Here is an 18,651-nt window from a genome sequence, read left to right on the forward strand (position 1 = left end):
TACAAGTCTGTGACCCCAAAGACAGGGCCCGGCCTCAAGGATGTAGACTCTCTTCCCTGTGGAGGGCCCAGCCAAGCTTCCCAGAGGTCAGGGAGGCTCAGCTTGGCTGAGGACACGGACTATCCTGTACAAGCGATCTTCCTGGTTCACAAGGCACTTTCCTGACCATGATCTCACGGGGGCTGCTGGTTACACCTACGTAAGTGGGCAGGGCAGGGACTGCTGGCTTCTCTTTTACAGAGAAGGAAACCGGGGCTATGAGAAGAAACTTGACTTGCTCATGTACGTAAGAAGCAGAGGTGAGACTCGAGCCCGGTTCTGACCTTCATTCCACAGCCTTTTCAGTTTAGTGTGACACAGATGACACTTTCGGGAAACAGGGATAGGGAAGTTTTCGATCTTTATCCCGCTCTAACACAACACAGAGAAACAACAAACTCCTTCAGGTGACCGTGGCTCACTATGGCAGGTAGCCCCACCGGTGACTCTGACACCTGTCCCCTAGGCAAACGTTTGTGCAGCAGAAGGTGTAGCGGATGCTCGCATCTCTCTGCACTGAAGAGCACAACAGGCTGGGCAAGCAATGAGCAAAGCCAGGCTGAGACGGAGCCATGCCAACCAGTCTAAAGGGGCACCTGCTACTTACACCAGCTGACAGTCACCCACGTAGCAACCCGGGGCCCAGGTTTCAAAAGCAGCCAAACTACCCAACTCAACCAAACCCCAAACAAAAAACCACCCGACATCTTGCAGGCCAAACAAAACATGTATTCAGGTCAGATGCAGCCCCTGAGTAACAGGCTGTGGCCTGTGGCAGAGTTGTGATTTCAGTCGGGCCGGAGTGTGAATCCTGGCTCTACCGGCAGTAGCTGTGTGACTTGGGGCATGTCACTTAACCTCTCGAGCCTTTGGTTTTCCCACCTGGGGTTCAGAAATGGGGTTGGTGACAGTGCTGAGGCAGGAAGGAGCACATGAGTTACGTACCAGGGATATTTAGCGCAGGGCCTGGGAGATGACAGCTGCTGTCATAGTAACTCCAGCACTCGCTGGGCTGAACCCACCAGCATGCCGGACATTAAGATGCAGTGAGTGCTTGTTGAGAAGCACTTACAGGGGCGCCTGGGTGGCTCAGTCGACCGAGCATCTGACTTCGGCTCAGGTCACGATCTCCCAGTTCGCGGGTTCGAGCCCCACGCTGGGCTCTGTTTCGACAGCTGAGAGCCCGGAGCCTGCTTCGGATTCTGTGTCTCCTTCTCTCTCTGCCTCTCCCCCCACTCGCAGTCTCACTCTCAAAAATAATATGTAAATGGGGCGCCTGGGTGGCTCAGTCGGTTAAGCGTCCGACTTCAGCTCAGGTCACGATCTCGCGGTCCGTGAGTTCGAGCCCCGCGTCGGGCTCTGGGCTGATGGCTCAGAGCCTGGAGCCTGCTTCCCATTCTGTGTCTCCCTCTCTCTCTGTCCCTCCCCCATTCATATTCTGTCTCTCTCTGTCTCAAAAATAAACTTTAAAAAAAAATTTTAAAAAAAATAAAAATAATATGTAAACATTTTTTAAAAATTAAAAAAAAAAAAAAAAAAAAAAGAAGCCCTTACAGATCAGAGGACATCAATAACAGGATAGGGAAGCCAGGTTAGCTGTGAGACTTTTACTTACTTCCGGAGCCTCAGTTCCCTCACTTGTAGAGTGGGCACAGCAACAATACCCACTTCCAACTGTCGGAACAGCTAAGTGAGTTGCCCTATAAAGGGCTTGGACGTGTCTGGCCTGTGGGAAGTGCTGCGTGGTGCTGGCTACCAGAGCAGCAGCCCCCTTTTGTTTTCATCACCATCACTGGAGGATGTGCATTTCGGTGCCTCTGACCAACCACAAAAAAAAAAAAAAGCTTTTCTGTGTAAATCATCTGGTTAAACACAGAAGCCAAAGTGTGACTCCCTACTGAGTTCTCAAACAGGGTGACAACACGAGGGAAGCTAGGCTTAAAAGCGCTCCGTGTGTGAAACAAAGAACGCTGGCCAAATAAGATGAAAAAGGCAGACAACCCGATTTTTAAAAATAAACATAAGACTCGAACAGGCATGTCACGGAAGAAGCTGCCCAAATGGCAAGAACCACGCGAAGAGGGGCACCACTTCGCTGGCCCTCAGGGAAAGGCAATTTAAAACCACCGTGGGGCGCCTGGGTGGCTCAGTCGGTTAAGCGTCCGACTTCGGCGCAGGTCATGATCTCACGGCTCATGGGTTCAAGCCCTGCGTCGGGCTCTGTGCTGACAGCTCAGAGCCTGGAGCCTGCTTCGGATTCTGTGTCTTCCTCTCCCTCTCCCACTCCCCTGCTCACTCTCTGTCTCTCTCTCCTTCAAAAATAAACAAACATTAAAAAAAATTTTTAAAATAAAACCATTATGAGAAAAAACGCCACATCTATCAGAATGGCTAGATTAAAACGACACAAAAGCCCATGCTCTGGAGGGGTGTAAGCTGGCAGAACAGCTTTGGAGAACTGTTTGGCATCACCCGCTAAAGATGAACACACACACACACACACACACACACACACACACACACACACACAGAGCAACCTGGCGGGTCACTGCACACAGTGTTAAAACGCGGTCACATGTCACAGCAGCATTATTTGTCAGAGTCAAAAACTGGTAACAACCCAAACGTCCATTAGCAGTAGAATAGACAATTAAAGTATTGCCTGTTCATACAGCAGAAATGACACAGCAATGAGGATGCACGAACTGTAGCCACACAACGCCGTGGATGAACCCCGGAGAGCCTGTGGCATGGCAGAGGCCACGTATAACAGAGTATGTTGATATACGATTCAGAGACAGGCAAAACCAATCTAAGCTATTAGCAGTTAGCTTAGAATGGTTATGCTTGGGAGGGGGCAGGGAGTAGAAGGGATTCTTGGTCTGGGTGCTGATCACCTGGCTATATCCACTTTCTGAAAATTTACTGACTTGTACGTTATGATTTGTGTTTATATAATACTTCACTAAAAAGGCAACATTAAAACAAACAGGAGGTCCCAGTGGACCCTGCTCCTGGTCACCCCCTTCCCGTCCCTCTTATGAGATTCCCAGCTTCTAGACCACAGAAACTGCAATTCGTAATTAGCCCAAAGAACCTCCCTCCAAATACCTCAGTGAGAGTTTCCCATTTCCTCATCATCTCCCCTGGTATTTGGAAAGGGTCAGAAACTTTATTTAAAAAAAAAAAAATTGTTTTTTTTTTTAACATTTATTCATTCTTGAGAGCTGGAGGGAGACAGAGCATGAGAGGGGGAGGGGCAGAGAGAGAGAGGGAGACACAAAATCCAAAGCAGGCCCCAGGCTCTGAGCTGTTGGCACAGGGCCCGACGCAGGGCTGGAAGCCACAAACCGTGAGATCAGACCTGAGCTGAAGTTGGATGCTTAACCAACTGAGCCACCGAGGCGCTGAGGCGCCCTTAAAAGGGTCAGAAACTTTAGAGACCCATGGACTCATGGCTTTGGGGAAGAGACAACTTTCTCCCATCACAGTACCACCAAGTGGTTGTCTGTATTTGGAACTTCTTTGTCCCTAGTAGAGGGGGCAGTTCTTACTCTAGAAAGTCCTTCCTCGCTCTGAGCCTTAGGTGACCCACTGGAAACTCATTGCTTTGGCTCTGTCTTCTAAACCTTCTTGGAGGGTAACTTTAACAAGCACTCACTTGAGAACAAAGCAGGAAAAGGAAACATTTACTATCTGGCCTGACATATTTAAATATTAGTCTATTTGCACTGGCCATTTCAAAAACCAAAACCACTTCAAACAGACCATTAAAAACGGTACATGTGGTAATCAAATTGAGGCTCTGGTTCTTTTTTACAAAAGAATCCTCCCTAATAAATCCTCCCTAGTAAATCCTCCCTAATGTCTGATTAGACAGAATCAGACATTGCCATTTTTGCAAACCCTAATGAAACGATTGATTCAGGCAAAGATCCTGAAAGGATGAAGTCATTACCCATCCCTAGACTCTTACCGCCTGAGAGGACTAATGACCAAGGGGGGCACAGGGACACTGTGCCTGGGGATGTGATGTCATATGAAGTACACTGCACCTCCCATGAAGTGGTTTTTTGTTGTTTTTAAAAAATGTCTATTTAATTTTGAGCACGGGGGGGGGGGGGCTGGGGAGGGGCAGACTGAGAGGAAGAGAGAGAACCCCATACAGGCTCCGTGCTCTCAGTGCAGAGCCCGCCACAGGGCTTGATCTCATGAACCCTGAGATCATGACCTGAGCCGAAATCAAGAGTCAGGTGCTTAACCGACTGAATCGGGTGCCCCCGCCCCATGAAGTCTTTTCTAACTCCCCGCTCCCAAAAATAAGCTGAAGCAGAATATAATTAAGACTTTAGAAATACAGGCACCAGAGAAACAACTAAAACGATGCCCCAAGAAAGCAGACACATTCCGAATGTGGGGCATTGGGTGGCTCAGTCGATTAAGTGTTCTGCTCTTGGTTTTGGCTCAGGTCAGGATCTCACTGTGAGTTCGAATCCCACATTGGGCTCTATGCTGACAGCACAGAACCTGCTTGGGATTCTCTCTCCTCTCTCTCTCTCTGCCCCTTCCCTGTTCTCTCTCTCAAAATACATAAATAGAACAAAAAAAGAAAAAAGAAACGGGAGGTTTTACTATGGAGGTTATGTAGATGTACACATGTAACAAAAAAACTCATCAGACTATACACTTAAGATCTACTGTATGCAAATTTTATATCAGTATTTTTTTTTTTTTTTTTGAGACGGCGAGAGTGTGCATACGAGCGAGCTGGAGGAAAGGGGGCAGAGAGAGGGTGAGAATCTTTTTTTTTTAAGTTTATTTACTTATTTTGAGTGAGAGAGAGGGCGAGCATGAGTGGGGGAGGGGCAGAGAGAGAGGGAGAGAGAAAGACTCCCAAGCAAGTTCTGCACTCTTAGTGCAGAGCCGGGCACAGGGCTCGAATTCACGAACCATGAGACCATGACCTGAGCTCAAATCAAGATCATCTAGATGCTCAGCCAACTGAGCCACATGCCCCTGAGAGGGGAAGAGGATCTTAACAAGTTCCACGCTCAGTGCAGACCCGATGTGGGGCTCAATCCAACAACTCTGGGATCACGATCTGAGCCGAAATCAAGAGTTCGAAGCTCAGCTGACTGAGCCACCCAGGCGCCCCTTATCTCAGTTTTTGAAAAGAGACTTGAGGGACTTAACAAGTGACTGAAAGGAGTAAATCCTGCAGAGACTGGGATTCCAATACACTGATGGCAAAAAGATTTTTTGAAAGGACAACAGGGAAATGTGTCTGTTGATTGGGTACTATGTGAACACAAGTAATTGTTAATTCTGTTAGTTGTTACAAAAGAATGTCTTTTATAGAGTTACAGATACACAGCTAAGATTATGTGAGGTCTGAGATACGCTGTAAGATGCTTTAGGGGTTGTGAGATGGGGACCCACCTCAGGCTCCACACTGAGCGTGAAGCCTGCCTGGGATTCTCTCTCGCTCTGCCCCTCCCCCGCTCGTGCTCATTCTTGCTCTCACTCTTTCTCTCTCTCTATAAAATCCTTTAATTAGAGGCATTTATGGGTCAAGGGTCATAATGTCTGCAATGCTTCTCAGTTGCACCCATAAAAAATATATATTTATATGTAGACAAGGGTATAGAGATAGAGGCAAAGACAGAGAGAGAGAAAGCAAATGTGGCAAACTGCTAAGATTTGGTGAATTCGGAAGGGGAAATCATTTTCATTGTAATATTCTTTTAACTTTTCTATAGATTTGAATGTCTTCCTCAGTAAAAAGTTGGGAGAGATACTTCAGCAACAACAACAACAACAAAAAAAAAAAAGAGAGGGAGAGAGGGGACAGAAGAAAGAAGGAGAGAAGGAAGGAAGGAAACGGGGGAAGAAATGGAAAAGAGAAGGAAAGAAAGAGAAGGAAGAAGGGAGATAAAAATCTCAACAGTTCTTTAATCTGGGAGATGGGTGTCTGAAGGTTCATTATACTTTTCTCATAGCTTTGCATATGTTTAGCATTTTTGATAAAAAGTTAATTTAAAAAAAAAGGCACACCGGGGGCACCTGGCTGGCTCAGTTGGGTAAGCTTCCGACTTTGGCTCAGGTCATGATCTCACGGTTCGTAGGTTCGAACCCCTTGTCGGGCTCTGTGCTGACCGCTCAGAGCCTGGAGCCGGCTTTGGATTCTGTGTCTCCCTCTCTCTCCCTCTCTGCCCCTCCCTCCCCTGCTCATGCTCTCTCTCTCTCTCTCTCTCTCAAAAATAAATAAACATTTAAAAAAAAAAAAAAAGGCACAGCAGTGATCTGGCCCTATTTCCCTTGAAGTTTGTGCACCATTTCCCACGGGGCTGCCCCGGCCCACAGTGCCCTCCCGGAGCGGCACCTTTTGCTTCAACCCAATCCACCCTGCGAGGTAGCAGCTCCCTCGATCCCGAGTGTGCAGACGAGGAAACAGCTCAGAGGTGAGAGCCCTTCCCAACCATATACACAGAACTTGGACACGGCCAGTCAGATTCCAGAGCCTGGATTCTTAACCCCCACAACCGTCTGACTGGAAGCGCCCCGAAACATCATTTCGTCCAGAGAGAAACCCATGCTAACTCTGTTTCCAGCTTCTATACACCATCAGGAAATTTTCCATCTCCATCCCAGGCAATGATAAAGGCCACGTCCTCTCATTTGGACAAAATACCTCTTCTGTAACACCTGCTGTGTCTTCAGCAACATTTACTCCTGCATTCACTCCCTCCGTCCCGGCAGCCGAACCCACAACCAGATTCACCTCCCTGCTGACCCTGCTGCTTCCCAGCTCAAAAACCCACTCCCTGTCTGCAGCTCCCCAACCACATCCCTCAGTGTGACCTTGGGCAAGTGACCTCACATCTCTGAGCCTTGGTCTTCTTGCCTGTAAAGGGGGGGGGGCATAACAGCACCTACCTCGTAGGGTTGTTGTGAAAATCAACTGAGGTAACGTAAGGAAACAAGTTGGCATGGTGCAGGGCATACAGTAAGCACGGTGTAGACACTCCGTGTCACAATCCGGCCTCATCTCTCGCCGTTTCCCTTCCTCGTATCCGTCTGCTCACCCACCCACCATCCCTAGTCTCCCTAGGGATGGTCTGGCTGCTTGAAGACTGCTACTGCCTGGGCCAGCCCACGGTTCGTGCACTCTACTGCTGGTATGACCCCTGGCGGCCCGCCATCCCCACCGGGCGCCCCCTACCCAGACTTACCCCCTGGGAGTGCAGGTACTCCACGGTCTTGCTGATGGTGTGTAGGACAAAGCTGGCCTCCCGCTCTGAGAAGAATTTCTGCCGCAGGATCTTGTCCAGTAGCTCCCCGCCCCGCATCAGCTCTGTCACCAGGTACACATGTTTGCCATCATCATACACCTGCCAGAGACCTCACCGTCAGGTCCCTCCCCTCCGTGCCAGGCCGGGGCCCCTCAGTTACCGGTTCACTGGGCCAGGAAAGAATAACATGAGCCTTGGACGTGGGTTCTGCTCTGTGCTTCCGTGGTCCTGGCGGGGCCTTCACCTATCTGGGCCTCTGTCCCCCCCCCTAGACGGGAGGAGATTGGCACTGGTCCCCCGAGGGTCAGGGAAGCTGTCAGAGGATGCCTGAGTCTGAAGTGGACGGCCTTGGGGCATCGCCAGACCCGAGGCACAGAGATCCTTTGCTCCCAGGAGCAGAGGAAAATCAGAAATCAAAGGAATGACAGTCCTGAGACAGATCCCGGAGTCAAGTTCCCAGCCCCCATCTCAGTCTCAAGGACCCCACTCACATCTTTCAGAGTGATGATGTTGGGGTGCTGCCCATACCGCAGAAGAATCTCAATCTCTTCTGAGGGATCCCGCTTGCTCTTGTCGATGACCTGAGGAAAGGGGGTACATGGGAGATATCAGGGGGACAGTCTCCAGAGTCCCTCCCTGCCACGGAGCCCACACTGCAGGGCTTGGGGGTCTTAGCCACATACCTTCCACCCACCCACAGAGCCTAGGGCACCAACCCATCCCCCGACTCCCACCGAAGGTCTGAGGCTACAGTGGCCTCCCCCTGGCCCAGCAGCCTAGGCCGAGACGTGGTCGAGAGGCCCACCTTGACAGCATACTCCGTGTTGGTGGCCTTATGGACACAGCGCTTGCACACGGAGTAGGACCCCACACCGATCGTCTCCTTTACCACGTAGCCATCGCTAAAAACCAGGTTCTTCCCATGGAGTTGCTGCAGAAGACCAACAGGTGGGGCTGGCCGTCTGCTCTAGAATGCAGGGCTCGTCCCCCAGTACCCAAGGCCTTGGCTTCTGGGCCTCAATTTTCTACTCTATACGGGCACACTCACTGGCTCCCGCACTGTGGTCAACAGAAACCCAACACACGCATCGAGGGGTCTGTGGCTCTGAGAAAGCTGGGTAGGCCTGAGAGACACGGGAGCCCTGAGCTGGGTCCCGGCTCTGCCACATCCTGTGAACTTAGACGAGTTGCCTTCCCCCTTCTGGGGCATCACAGCCCACGTCATGATGTGTCTTAAAGTTCTGAGACATTAACAACAGCAAATGCTTCTGTGGTGCTTATGTGCAGCAGGCACTGCTCTCAGCACTTTACGGCAGGTGACCACACGCCATATGACAGCCCTGGTTTACGCCTGTTGTCCTTGTATCCGGTCTGGTTTAATATTTGTCCCAGACAAAGATGTCCCAGTTGTAGAATAAATTACACAGTCACCTTAATTTTACACATGCAACAACCAATGGAGAAAAGTTCTATCATCACCCCCATTTACAGATGAAGAAACTGAGGCACTGGGAAGGTAAGTGTCTCGCCCAAAGTCCCTTACCTTGAACAATGGGCTCCAGAGTCTACCCTCATGCCTCTGAATTCTAAATCTCCCACGGAAAGTGTACTAATGGGGGACAAGTGTGAGGACACACGAGCCCTCTGCCACCCATCCCCGTCAGGGATCTGACAGCCACCCCACAGCACCACCACCCTGGGCACCGCCTTGCATTTATTTATCCAGGCTCCACAACGTCCCTGGCTCTGTGCTAGGAAATTTGTTACATCCATGTTGCCATCCCTGTTTTACAAACGGAAAAAGTGGGGCCCAAGGAGGTTTGGAGGTCCAATGGGCTACACGGTGGCAATCAGAGTTTGAACTCTAGAGCCTGTGTTCTCTGCCTTTGTGGCTTCTGGGTAGAAAAGACAACGGAGCAGCAGTCTCCTGCCCCCTCACCTGTACCACGGAGTGCAGGGGTGCCTGCGTGGGCCGAGGCTTGCCATCATCCTCCATCAGGCCAGTGGCCACGAAGCTGAAGCCACGGAACAGCTGATGGGCGCCAGCGCTGGGAGGGATGCCTGGGGAGTCTGCAGGGGTGGGAGGGGGATGTGACCCTGAGAAGGTGCCCTTGACCCCGAGGCAGCCCAGAAAAGGGAGACCAGGGCTGTGGAGAGGGCTTGGGCAGGCCTCTCGTGCCAGACCTCAATTAGGCCATCTGTTCGTGTGCGTTTAGACCAGCCCAGGCCTGACACACAAGAAACATAAAAGACACCCCACGATGGGCATTCGGCCCAGGCCAAGACACTTCATCCCTTTCTGGAAGCCTCCCCCTTGCTTTGCTTCACTGCCTCGGGTCTGCCCCTTCAGGTCCATCTGCTGCCCAGGCAGCGGGAGGGATGGTCCCAGCTGCAAATCTACCCCCTGCCAGAACCCTTCAAGTGCTCCTCTCTGCCCCAGAAGAAAGCCCAAAAGCCCAACTTCTCAGCCTGGTGACTGAGGTCCTTATGATCTTAGCCTCCTCTCTTCCCACTCTACAGCTCAGCCACGCCAGACTTCCCAGATCCTTAAAGGAGACCCTGCGCCACCGCACATGCCGTTCCCTCTGACCAGATACTCTACTGTTTGTCTGTCCTTCACGATTCAGCTGGCACACCCTCCTCTGAGAAGCCTTGCCTGAGCCTGCTCCTCCAACTCCTCACCCCTATGAAGCTGCACTTGCCACACCGCCCAGTAGAGTTTTCACACCTCTCCCCCGACCACAGTCTAGGCCATAGGAGGCGGGGCAATCCCCTCATGGCTGATCAGGGGCACACAGTAGGAAGCTGGTATGTACTGATCCGGTAAGCGAATAAAGATGAGACCAACTGCTTGCGAAGTGCTAAGCTCCCTGTCATCAGAGCTGTGCAACCCGCAGTGAGAAGAGCAGCCCCTCTGCTAAAACCCATCCATCCGGGAAGCCTTCCAGAACTAACACTAACCCCCGATATCTGACCAGGATATTGGGATTTACCAAACTCCCTCCCAGAAGCCCCCTCCTTGGCTTCTTGCAATAACCCCAGGGACCGAGTGGGTCTGTGACCGAGCCCATATTCTAGATGAACACACTGAGGTCCAGTGATCAGAGCAGCCAAAGGCGTTTCCCACACTTGCCCCTGACCTGTGGGCGCCGTCACCTCTGCTCTGACAGACTGTCTCCACCTCATGTTTTTGCTGGGTCAGATTCTTTAGCCCTGACGTGAGTGTGAGCCCGATGTGTTTGGTCTTCCCAGTGGGCTGGAAGATGCCTGGGGCAGGGGGCCTGACTTTTCTATTGTGGCCTTAACCACCCACTCCCCCCACCCCCTCACTCACGTACAAAGAGGCCCTTAGAGCCCTGGAGTGGGAGAGTCAGGCAGAATGAGATGGGGACAAAGAGTCAGAGACCCACCCTTCAGTCTGCCCACACACCTGGGCCTGCCAGAGTCCCTGACCACCCTACATCCCAAGGGGCCCCTGACTCCCTGCTTCCCTCCTGTGCCAGCCCAAGACAAGCCAGACAACCGACATACCCTTGGGTGTGCGGGACGTGAATTCAGTGTCAAAGTAGAAGGTGTCATCAGGTTGTGCCACGGCTGGCTTGAAGGGTGGCTTGATCTCGCGACGGTACAGCTTCTGCAAGGTGAGGTGGCCACTCCGGTCACCGTGGCCCATCCCCAACAACCCACCAGGAGCCTCAGGCAGGAGAAGGTAACTAGCCCTGCCTATGCAGGCTGTACAGACGGGGGCATAATTGCTTGCCCGGGGGAGGCCAGCCCTTGCTTCCAAGGCCATGCTGTCACCCTCTGCTCCACATCGGAGGAAGCCCCCTCCCACCACCGGTGAAGCCCTGACTGAGGCTGTGGGGTGGACAGACACACTCACATTCCAGTCAATGGTAGAGTAGAAGATATGCCGCTTGATTTCCTCTGCCCCATCAGGGCCGGAGCCTGAAAGAGCCCAGATGAGGGGTCTGCCCCTGGATAGTCCAACTCCCAGACACCCACCCTGTCTGCTGAGTGACCTCACCGTGGTCTGGGACCAGCGGCTGCAGCTGTCTACTGGGAGCAGGGGGGACGATAGGCTCTCCCCGCCCCAAAGCCACCCAGCCGTCACCCCAGAGGCCTATTGCCCACTCAGCGTTTTCCACTTTCTGGAGACCGTTATGATCAAGCTCCAAATGTACTCATGGAAGGAGAAAGGCCCAGAGAGGTCAGGCAACTTGTCCAAGGCCACAGAGAACAGAAATCAGACTTATTCTGACATCTGCAGGGGACTCCCATCTCCCTCTCAACCCAGGCCTCATCTCCATTGCTTTTATCCATCCCATTGCCCTTCTCAGCCACCAGGCAGACTCTCACTCCATTGGGCCCCAGGGACCTGAACTGGGACCTTACAAAGCTGGTCATGGTCCAGATGAACCCAGGATCCAAGGGGCCAAGACATACTGAAAAGCTACTACATGCCAGGCATGTTCATGCAACTTCATTCAGTCAAGAGGGATCTGGATCATCATCTCCCGTGGAGACGAGGACCCAGAGCTCCGGGAGGTGAAGTCAACTGCCTTGGGTCACTTAGCTCATAAATGGCACTCACTCAACAAATATTTATGGAGGAACCACTGTGTGCAGGGCGGTGAGGACCTGCCATGGGGACAGGATTGGGACCTGAGCCTTCTGACTCCTGAGCTCATGCCTTCTCTTGTGCCAGCAGCCTTGGCGGACCTGTGTGGGGGCCTCTGTCCTTGTCCCCAGGGGGAGTAGGGATGACTCAGTTCCTGCCTTCCCCCTATACACAGGTCACCCCCCCGCCCCAAACACCACACATGGAGCCAGAAAGCAGGGTGGCCGGCGGCATTGTCTGCCCACACAAAGGACAACGGCCCCTTTCAGCCCCAGATGTGACGCTGTGGCCTAGGCTGCAGCTGTACCCCGCTCCCCTCCCAAGCTGGAGCTGCTTACCGAGACGGTTGGCAGGATTCCGCTTGAACAGGGCCCGCAGGAGGCTCTGGGCTTCCGTGCTCAGAAACTGGGGCATGCCTAGCTTCGCCCTAAAACAGCCCCCAGGTCTCATCAGGGCTGAGCCCGCCCCAGAGGCCCATCTCCCCTCCCCGCTCTGTCCAGGTCTAATTTCCAGCTCAATCCAGACAAACCATCCACTAACTCACCTCCCAAAGACTTCAGGGATTCCCCACCCACAGGCCCTGATGGATGAAAAGGGGGCCCCAGAAAGCATAATGCTTAGCTCAGAGGAGGGTCTCATTGATGGGGAAATCTGAGACAGGTACAGGATATTATTCTGGCCCCCAAACTGGGGCCAGACATCAGGGGAGACCCTGAGGTGTCAGGACAGGGCTAGTGCTTACTTTAGAATCAGTGTCATGGTCTCTTTCCGGTCCTTCCCCTGGAAGGGCAGGGAGCCCGTCAGCATCTCAAACTGTACAAGACAAGGGTCTGTTAGGCTCTGGTCTCCATCTCCCATGTCCCCGACCTCCTCCCACCCAAACCACTCAGCTTCACTCCCAGGATTCCTGCTGGCCTCTGGCAGGACCACCTGGATCGAGAATTGTGACTATCTCTGGTTCCTTTGTCAATCAGAACACCGAAAGCCGCACTAGGGGCCTGAGGCTGAGGAGAGGCCCAGTCCTGGGGTGGGGGCAGCCCAGGTGGGGCCAAGCCTGGAATCTTCCTAAGGAAGGAAACTGCAGCTGGGTGGATGTTGAGGCAGCTTGGCTGGGAGAAGACAGGAGGAAGTCTTAGAGACTATCAACCCCCTCACTGTTCAGATGAGAAAACTGAGGCCTGAGGCATGGGCTGAATGCTTTTCCCCTGTCTGGCCACTCACCATCAACACCCCATAGGACCACCAGTCTGCACTGTGGGTGTGGCCCTGGCGGTTGACGACCTCGGGGGCCATGTACTCCACGGTCCCGCAGAAGGAATAGGCTTTCTTCTCATGGTCAATGGCCTCCTTGCTCAGGCCAAAGTCTGTGGCAAGGAGGGCAAGAGGACACATCTTTAGGAACCCTCCCCCCCCTTGCCTTCCTCCCTGCCAACCCCTGCACACCCAAAGCCCCCTGCCCACAGGCCTGAGGGCACCACTCCCATGGGGCTGGGGTTCACACCCAGGCCATCCCAAGTCTAGGGTCTGGGCTTTTGACCACTTCCGAGTACCTGGCACAGCCTCTCGGGAAGAATGGATCCCCTAGCGCTCAGCCCAGGCCCATCAAGAGCCCATCCTGACCTCCCCTGGGAATTGAAGGGGCAGGTGCCTTCTACTCACCGGTGAGTTTGATGTGGCCCTCCTCATCCAGAAGGATGCTGTAATGGAGAGATGGGAGTTGGGGCCCCTCAGCTGTGGCCCCTTGGGTTCTGGTGACACCAAGGGGGCCGTGGGGGTTGGGCCCAGCCCAGAGAAGGCGATCCACCCAGATCCATCCGGTGAATGGCAGGTGGAGCAGGGTGGTGGTGGTGCCATGCAGATGTGTGGCCTGTGTTCTTTGCTAATCCTCGGAACAACTGGATGAGGTAGGTACTATTATGGCCCTATTTTAACAACGAGGAAACTAAAGCTCAGGGAAGTCAAGCAACACCCCACGGTCACAGAGCTAAAAGGTGACGGAGACAAGATTTGAATTCAGGTCTGCCTAACTCTAAAGTCAGATCTCATTTCAGCCCAGCACCTGCCCCTGGCTGTCAAGTTACCATTTGAGGATGTTTAGATATTCAGGAAAATTCTAGAGAGGACCGTATCAAACAAAGAATGACCTTTAGTGGTGGCATCTCAGACATCGCACTGGATTAGCAAAAAAAAAAAAAAAAAAAAATGTAGGCAACGTACCTGCAAGGAGGTGTCCAGCCCTTTTAACGGACACTGGTAATTAGGCAGACCCCTAAGAGGGCCCTGCTGCCACCACCACCCGTCCCACCCACCTATCCACAGGGCGGCCACACACAGGGAGACTTTGTTGGGGAGAGTTACACCCACCCCTGTCAGGAGAGACCCCAAGGCCTGCCTCTGCCCTAGCTAGGGAGGCTGGGGCAGAGCTGGGGCTTCACTCACTTTTCAGGTTTGAGGTCTCTGTAAATGATGCCCAGGCTGTGCAGGTGGTCCAGGCCCAAAGCTAGCTCAGCCAGGTAAAACTTCACATCCTCCTCTGTGAACATAACCTACGACAGGCGGGAGGGGACGCCAGCTGCGACTGCCTCTTCCTCAGGAGCTCAGGTACTGCAGTCAGCAGCTTCCTGGTCTCGGCGGCCCACCTCGGGGAGGACCCTTAGACACCCCAGGGCCACACACCATGCTCTGTATAAAGGGGTACGAGGGGCACCTGGGTGGCTCAGTCGGTTAAGTGCCCGACTTCAGTTCAGGTCGTGGTCTCGCGGTTTGTGGGTTCAAGCCCCGCGTCAGGCTCTGTGCTGACAGCTCAGAGCCCGGAGCCTGCTTCAGATTCTGGGTCTCCCTCTCTCTCTCTGCCCCTCCCCCACTCGCACTCTGTCTCTCTTTAAAAATAAACGTTAAAACAATGAAAAAATAAATAAAAATTAAAACAATATGTAAAGGGGTTTGAGGTATGACATGATTAACATATGAGTCACTCATTGTGGCGTTGTTTGGAAATAGCAAAAGGGTTGGGCAGAAGACTGGGATAAACCATCTCTCCCATGTGTAATGGAGTGCTATGCAGCCATAAACTAGAACAAGGAAACTTCCATGTTCTGATATGGATCCATCTCCATGATCTGCTATCTTGAATAAGGCAAGATATAGAACAGATACATAGATTAGTACTTTTTATGTAAGGAAATGGGGGCTGGAATTCAGAACATGTATCAGAATGGGTTGTATTACCAAAGAAACATGGGGCGCTTAAACAAGAAATCAGTAAAAGTGTTTACCTATGGCGGGTAGAGGGATTGGGGTGCGAGGAAGATTTCTCAATGACATTTTTCTTTTCTTTTCTTTTTTTTTAATTTTTTTTTTAACATTTTATTTATTTTTGAGACAGAGAGAGAGAGCATGAACAGAGGAGGGTCAGAGAAAGAGGGAGACACAGAATCCGAAACAGGCTCCAGGCTCTGAGCTGTCAGCACAGAGCCCGACGCGGGGCTCGAACTCACGGACCGCGAGATCATGACCTGAGCCGAAGTCGGACGCTCAACCGACTGAGCCACCCAGGCGCCCCAACATTTTTCTTTTCAATCATGTGAGTATATTGCCTATTCAAACATTAAAATAACATTTAAAAAATTTTTAGGGGTGCCTGGGTTGCTCAGTGGGTTGAACGTCTGACTTTGGCTCAGGTCATGATCTCACAGTTTGTGAGTTCGAGCCCCACGTCAGGCTCTCTGTGCTGACAGCTCAGAGCCTGGAGCCTGCTTCAGAGTCTGTGTCTCCATCTCTCTCTGTCCCTTCCCGCTTGCACTCTGTCTCTCTCTCTCGCAAAAATAAATAAACATTAAAAAAAATTTAAAAAAATTTTTTTCTTTTAAAGTTTGTTTCTCTTCTGAAGTTTGACTTGTATTAATGGTCCCATTTTTATATCTGGCTCGAATTCTTTTATGTCAGTTAAAATCCTTTTGATTAACACATGGGACATAATGTTAAAATATTTAGCTTTCTGGGTGGATTTAAGCTTCTGCCCATCTTCACAGCCCTGTCCAGGGCAGCCTTAGAAGAATGGAGGCAGAGAGACGAAAGATCCCTTAGCTCCTGGGAATCATGGAGACCCAGGGCCTGATCCTCCTCACCCATCTTTGGAGGAACGAAGGCTTTGCCAAGCTGTACACTCTGTCCCAGCGTAACACTGGGTATCAGTTCCTGGGCCAGGGACTGCTAGGCAGGCCTGGGTGGTCCCAGGTCCAAGCCACACCAGACAGGTTGTTCACAGGGCTCTGGGATGGGATGCCTCGTTGTCCCTCCAGCTCCATCTCGGGGCCCCGGGGCAGTGGGGTGTTAGCTCACCTCTTTAGAGAGCCGTGTGAAGAGGTCCCCGCCTCGCAGGAAGTCCAGAATAAGATAGAGCTTTCCCTCAGTCTGGAAGGCTGGGGAGAGGGGAAAAGGCAATGGTGGAGCCAGCTGGGTCCTGGGCCCTGCCCCTTTACTCTAAGCTCCCTTGGCCTGCTGGGGGTGGGGGCAACATACGGGGAAGGCAGTGGCCCACAGGCAAAGGCAAAGGCTGGCAGGCAGGGTGCGAACTCAAGTAGGCTGCGAACTCAAGTGGACTGCGGTCTCACCATAGTGGAGCTTCACCACAAACGGGTGGTTTACATCAGCTAGGATGTCTCTCTCCATCTTGGTCCGAACACGGTCACGCACTGGCCAGAAGAGAAAGACAGTCACTAGGAGTCTAGCCCCTCCCCCTAAAGAGTCAGCCCCAAGCCCTGTCTAAGAAGGGCTCTTCTTTTCCACGAGTTCCTCACATTACATGGCAGTACTCAGGGCTGGGCCCTTAGCCCCCTGCCCATCCCTCTCGCCCTCTCTCTCCCCCCAGCCCCCATCAAGGGCCATCCAATCCAGCCAATCTCAGCAACCTGTTTTGTCCTGTGTGCCCTTAGCCTCTGCCCCTGAGGCTCCCCCTGGGATGCCTTTACCAGACCCTTCCTCACCTGGCACAAAAATCCCTAGTTCCAGTCTGGGGGGATGGAGAGAACAGTCACTTGGGAGCTAGTTAGGCAGAGTCATTGGGCCTAAAATTCAGACTCGTGTGTCTGAGCAGACACCCCCACATACTCTTTTTTTTTTTTTTTTTTAACGAATGAAAGTCCCTAGGCATTCTGATCACCAGCAGGTTCTTCTTTGACTCAGCTTAGGCCTCATCTCCTCCAGGAAGTCTTCCTTAAACTGCCAAGCTAAATTAGGGCCCTCTCTCCTGCAGGGCTTGTGCTTTGCTCCTTCAGAGCACTTTTTGCCTTCGATTTTAATTTTTTCGTTTCCCTTACCAGGTGTGGCATGGACCATGCTGGAGTTAACTATTCCTGCCGCTGTTGGCCAAATATACCTTACATTTTTTACACTTTTGCTCGGGCCAACAGCTCCTCCTTCCCGGGGAACCCTCCCTCTACTATTTTCATTCTGGAGAACTCCTAACTGATCCTTCTCAAGGCACAGCTCAAATGGCTACTCCTTCTGTGAGGCTGCAACCCACTCTCCCCTGGGCTTCTCACTCACAGCACCAAGTGTACCACGCTGCAGGGTCAACACAGCCACTCCCGCCCCAGCCTGGGGACCTTCACAGCAGCGACCAAGTCCTTCATCCTTTTCCCTCATGGCTCCCATCACCCCTGCTGGGGAATGACTTCTACCCCTACCAGCCTGGCCTTAGGGCACCAAAACCACAGTACCCCACAGACAGCACTTTATGGGCCACATGACCCCTGAAGTCCCTAAGGCCAACACTTCTGATCCTCCCTCCCTCCCCTCAGCCAGGGCCTACTCCACCTGGTCAGGGTCACTGCCAGCCCAGAGTCCACTACCAACCACAGCAATACACTTTGTGAGCCGTGGAATTCTAGACCTGGCCTTGGGCTCCCTTCTGAACCTCCCTGCTGTCCATCTCTGTGGCCCTGCCTCAACTCACTCTCTCCTGCCTGCCCTAGCTGCTTGCCTGGACTCCCTGCCTCTTCCCCAACACCTTTCTCCACCCTGAGAGGTCTCCCTCATGAAGCAACTCTGCCCAAGTAACCTGAGTATCAGGGGTGTGAAGGCCCCTGCCACAAACATATTGCACTCACCCCCTGCCTCCTTCTAGACATTCACCTTCAGCTACGGTAATTGGTGGCTGGCTTGGGGGTGGGGGAGGGGAAGGATGCGGTTATTCCCCAGAAGTCTTTTCTTCGAAAGGGACCCCGTCTTTGCAATGGGTGGGATAGGGAGTAAGGGGTGGCTGAGGACAGGCCTGTTTCTCTACCTTCAGACCAGGTACTCCCGGAGATAGAACTGCCTTCTCTGTCAGACCCAACACCTTGAGAGCTGGGCTGTCTCCCACAATCTGGGGCCCAGTCTGGGCTCTGCATGGGGAAGGGACCTCCACTCACCTTTCAGCGTTGCCTTCTTTAGTACCTTCATGGCATACAGGTGCCCACTGTCAGGCCGGGTGATCTTCCGCACCAGGAAGACCTGAGAAAGCAGTGGGGAAAAAGCAGAGGAGAAGCTGGGGAGGGGGGCCGAGCCCATCAGCTTCCATCCTCCAGGGCACAGGCTGACCTCTGACGTCCCCGAGTCCCAGGTTGACCTTTTGCCCTCCCTGGGTACCAAGGTGACCTCCTGTCCTCCCCTCAGACCCAGCAACCCTTGCCCTCAGATCCTGAGCCCCAGGGTGAC

At 52.6% G+C, this 18,651-nt stretch overlaps 1 protein-coding gene across 7 annotated transcripts in view; it reads right to left on the reverse strand.

The window, feature by feature from the left end:
• RPS6KA1 (ribosomal protein S6 kinase A1) overlaps window positions 1-18,651 on the reverse strand; it is a 53,637-nt gene that overhangs the window by 5,741 nt on the left and 29,245 nt on the right. For all 7 annotated transcript variants that reach the window (XM_058718503.1, XM_058718502.1, XM_058718505.1 and 4 more), the window contains 14 exons: window positions 18,366-18,447; window positions 16,566-16,646; window positions 16,294-16,373; window positions 14,392-14,498; window positions 13,612-13,649; window positions 13,174-13,316; window positions 12,695-12,765; window positions 12,291-12,379; window positions 11,215-11,279; window positions 10,863-10,965; window positions 9,271-9,401; window positions 8,137-8,262; window positions 7,823-7,912; window positions 7,272-7,430 (listed from right to left, as the gene is read on the reverse strand). In XM_058718503.1, coding sequence (XP_058574486.1) covers window positions 7,272-7,430; window positions 7,823-7,912; window positions 8,137-8,262; window positions 9,271-9,401; window positions 10,863-10,965; window positions 11,215-11,279; window positions 12,291-12,379; window positions 12,695-12,765; window positions 13,174-13,316; window positions 13,612-13,649; window positions 14,392-14,498; window positions 16,294-16,373; window positions 16,566-16,646; window positions 18,366-18,447 — 1,365 coding nt within the window. The remainder of the gene's footprint in view (window positions 1-7,271; window positions 7,431-7,822; window positions 7,913-8,136; window positions 8,263-9,270; window positions 9,402-10,862; window positions 10,966-11,214; window positions 11,280-12,290; window positions 12,380-12,694; window positions 12,766-13,173; window positions 13,317-13,611; window positions 13,650-14,391; window positions 14,499-16,293; window positions 16,374-16,565; window positions 16,647-18,365; window positions 18,448-18,651) is intronic.

Source organism: Neofelis nebulosa, chromosome 2 (assembly GCF_028018385.1).
Source record: "Neofelis nebulosa isolate mNeoNeb1 chromosome 2, mNeoNeb1.pri, whole genome shotgun sequence".
NCBI lineage: Eukaryota > Metazoa > Chordata > Mammalia > Carnivora > Felidae > Neofelis > Neofelis nebulosa.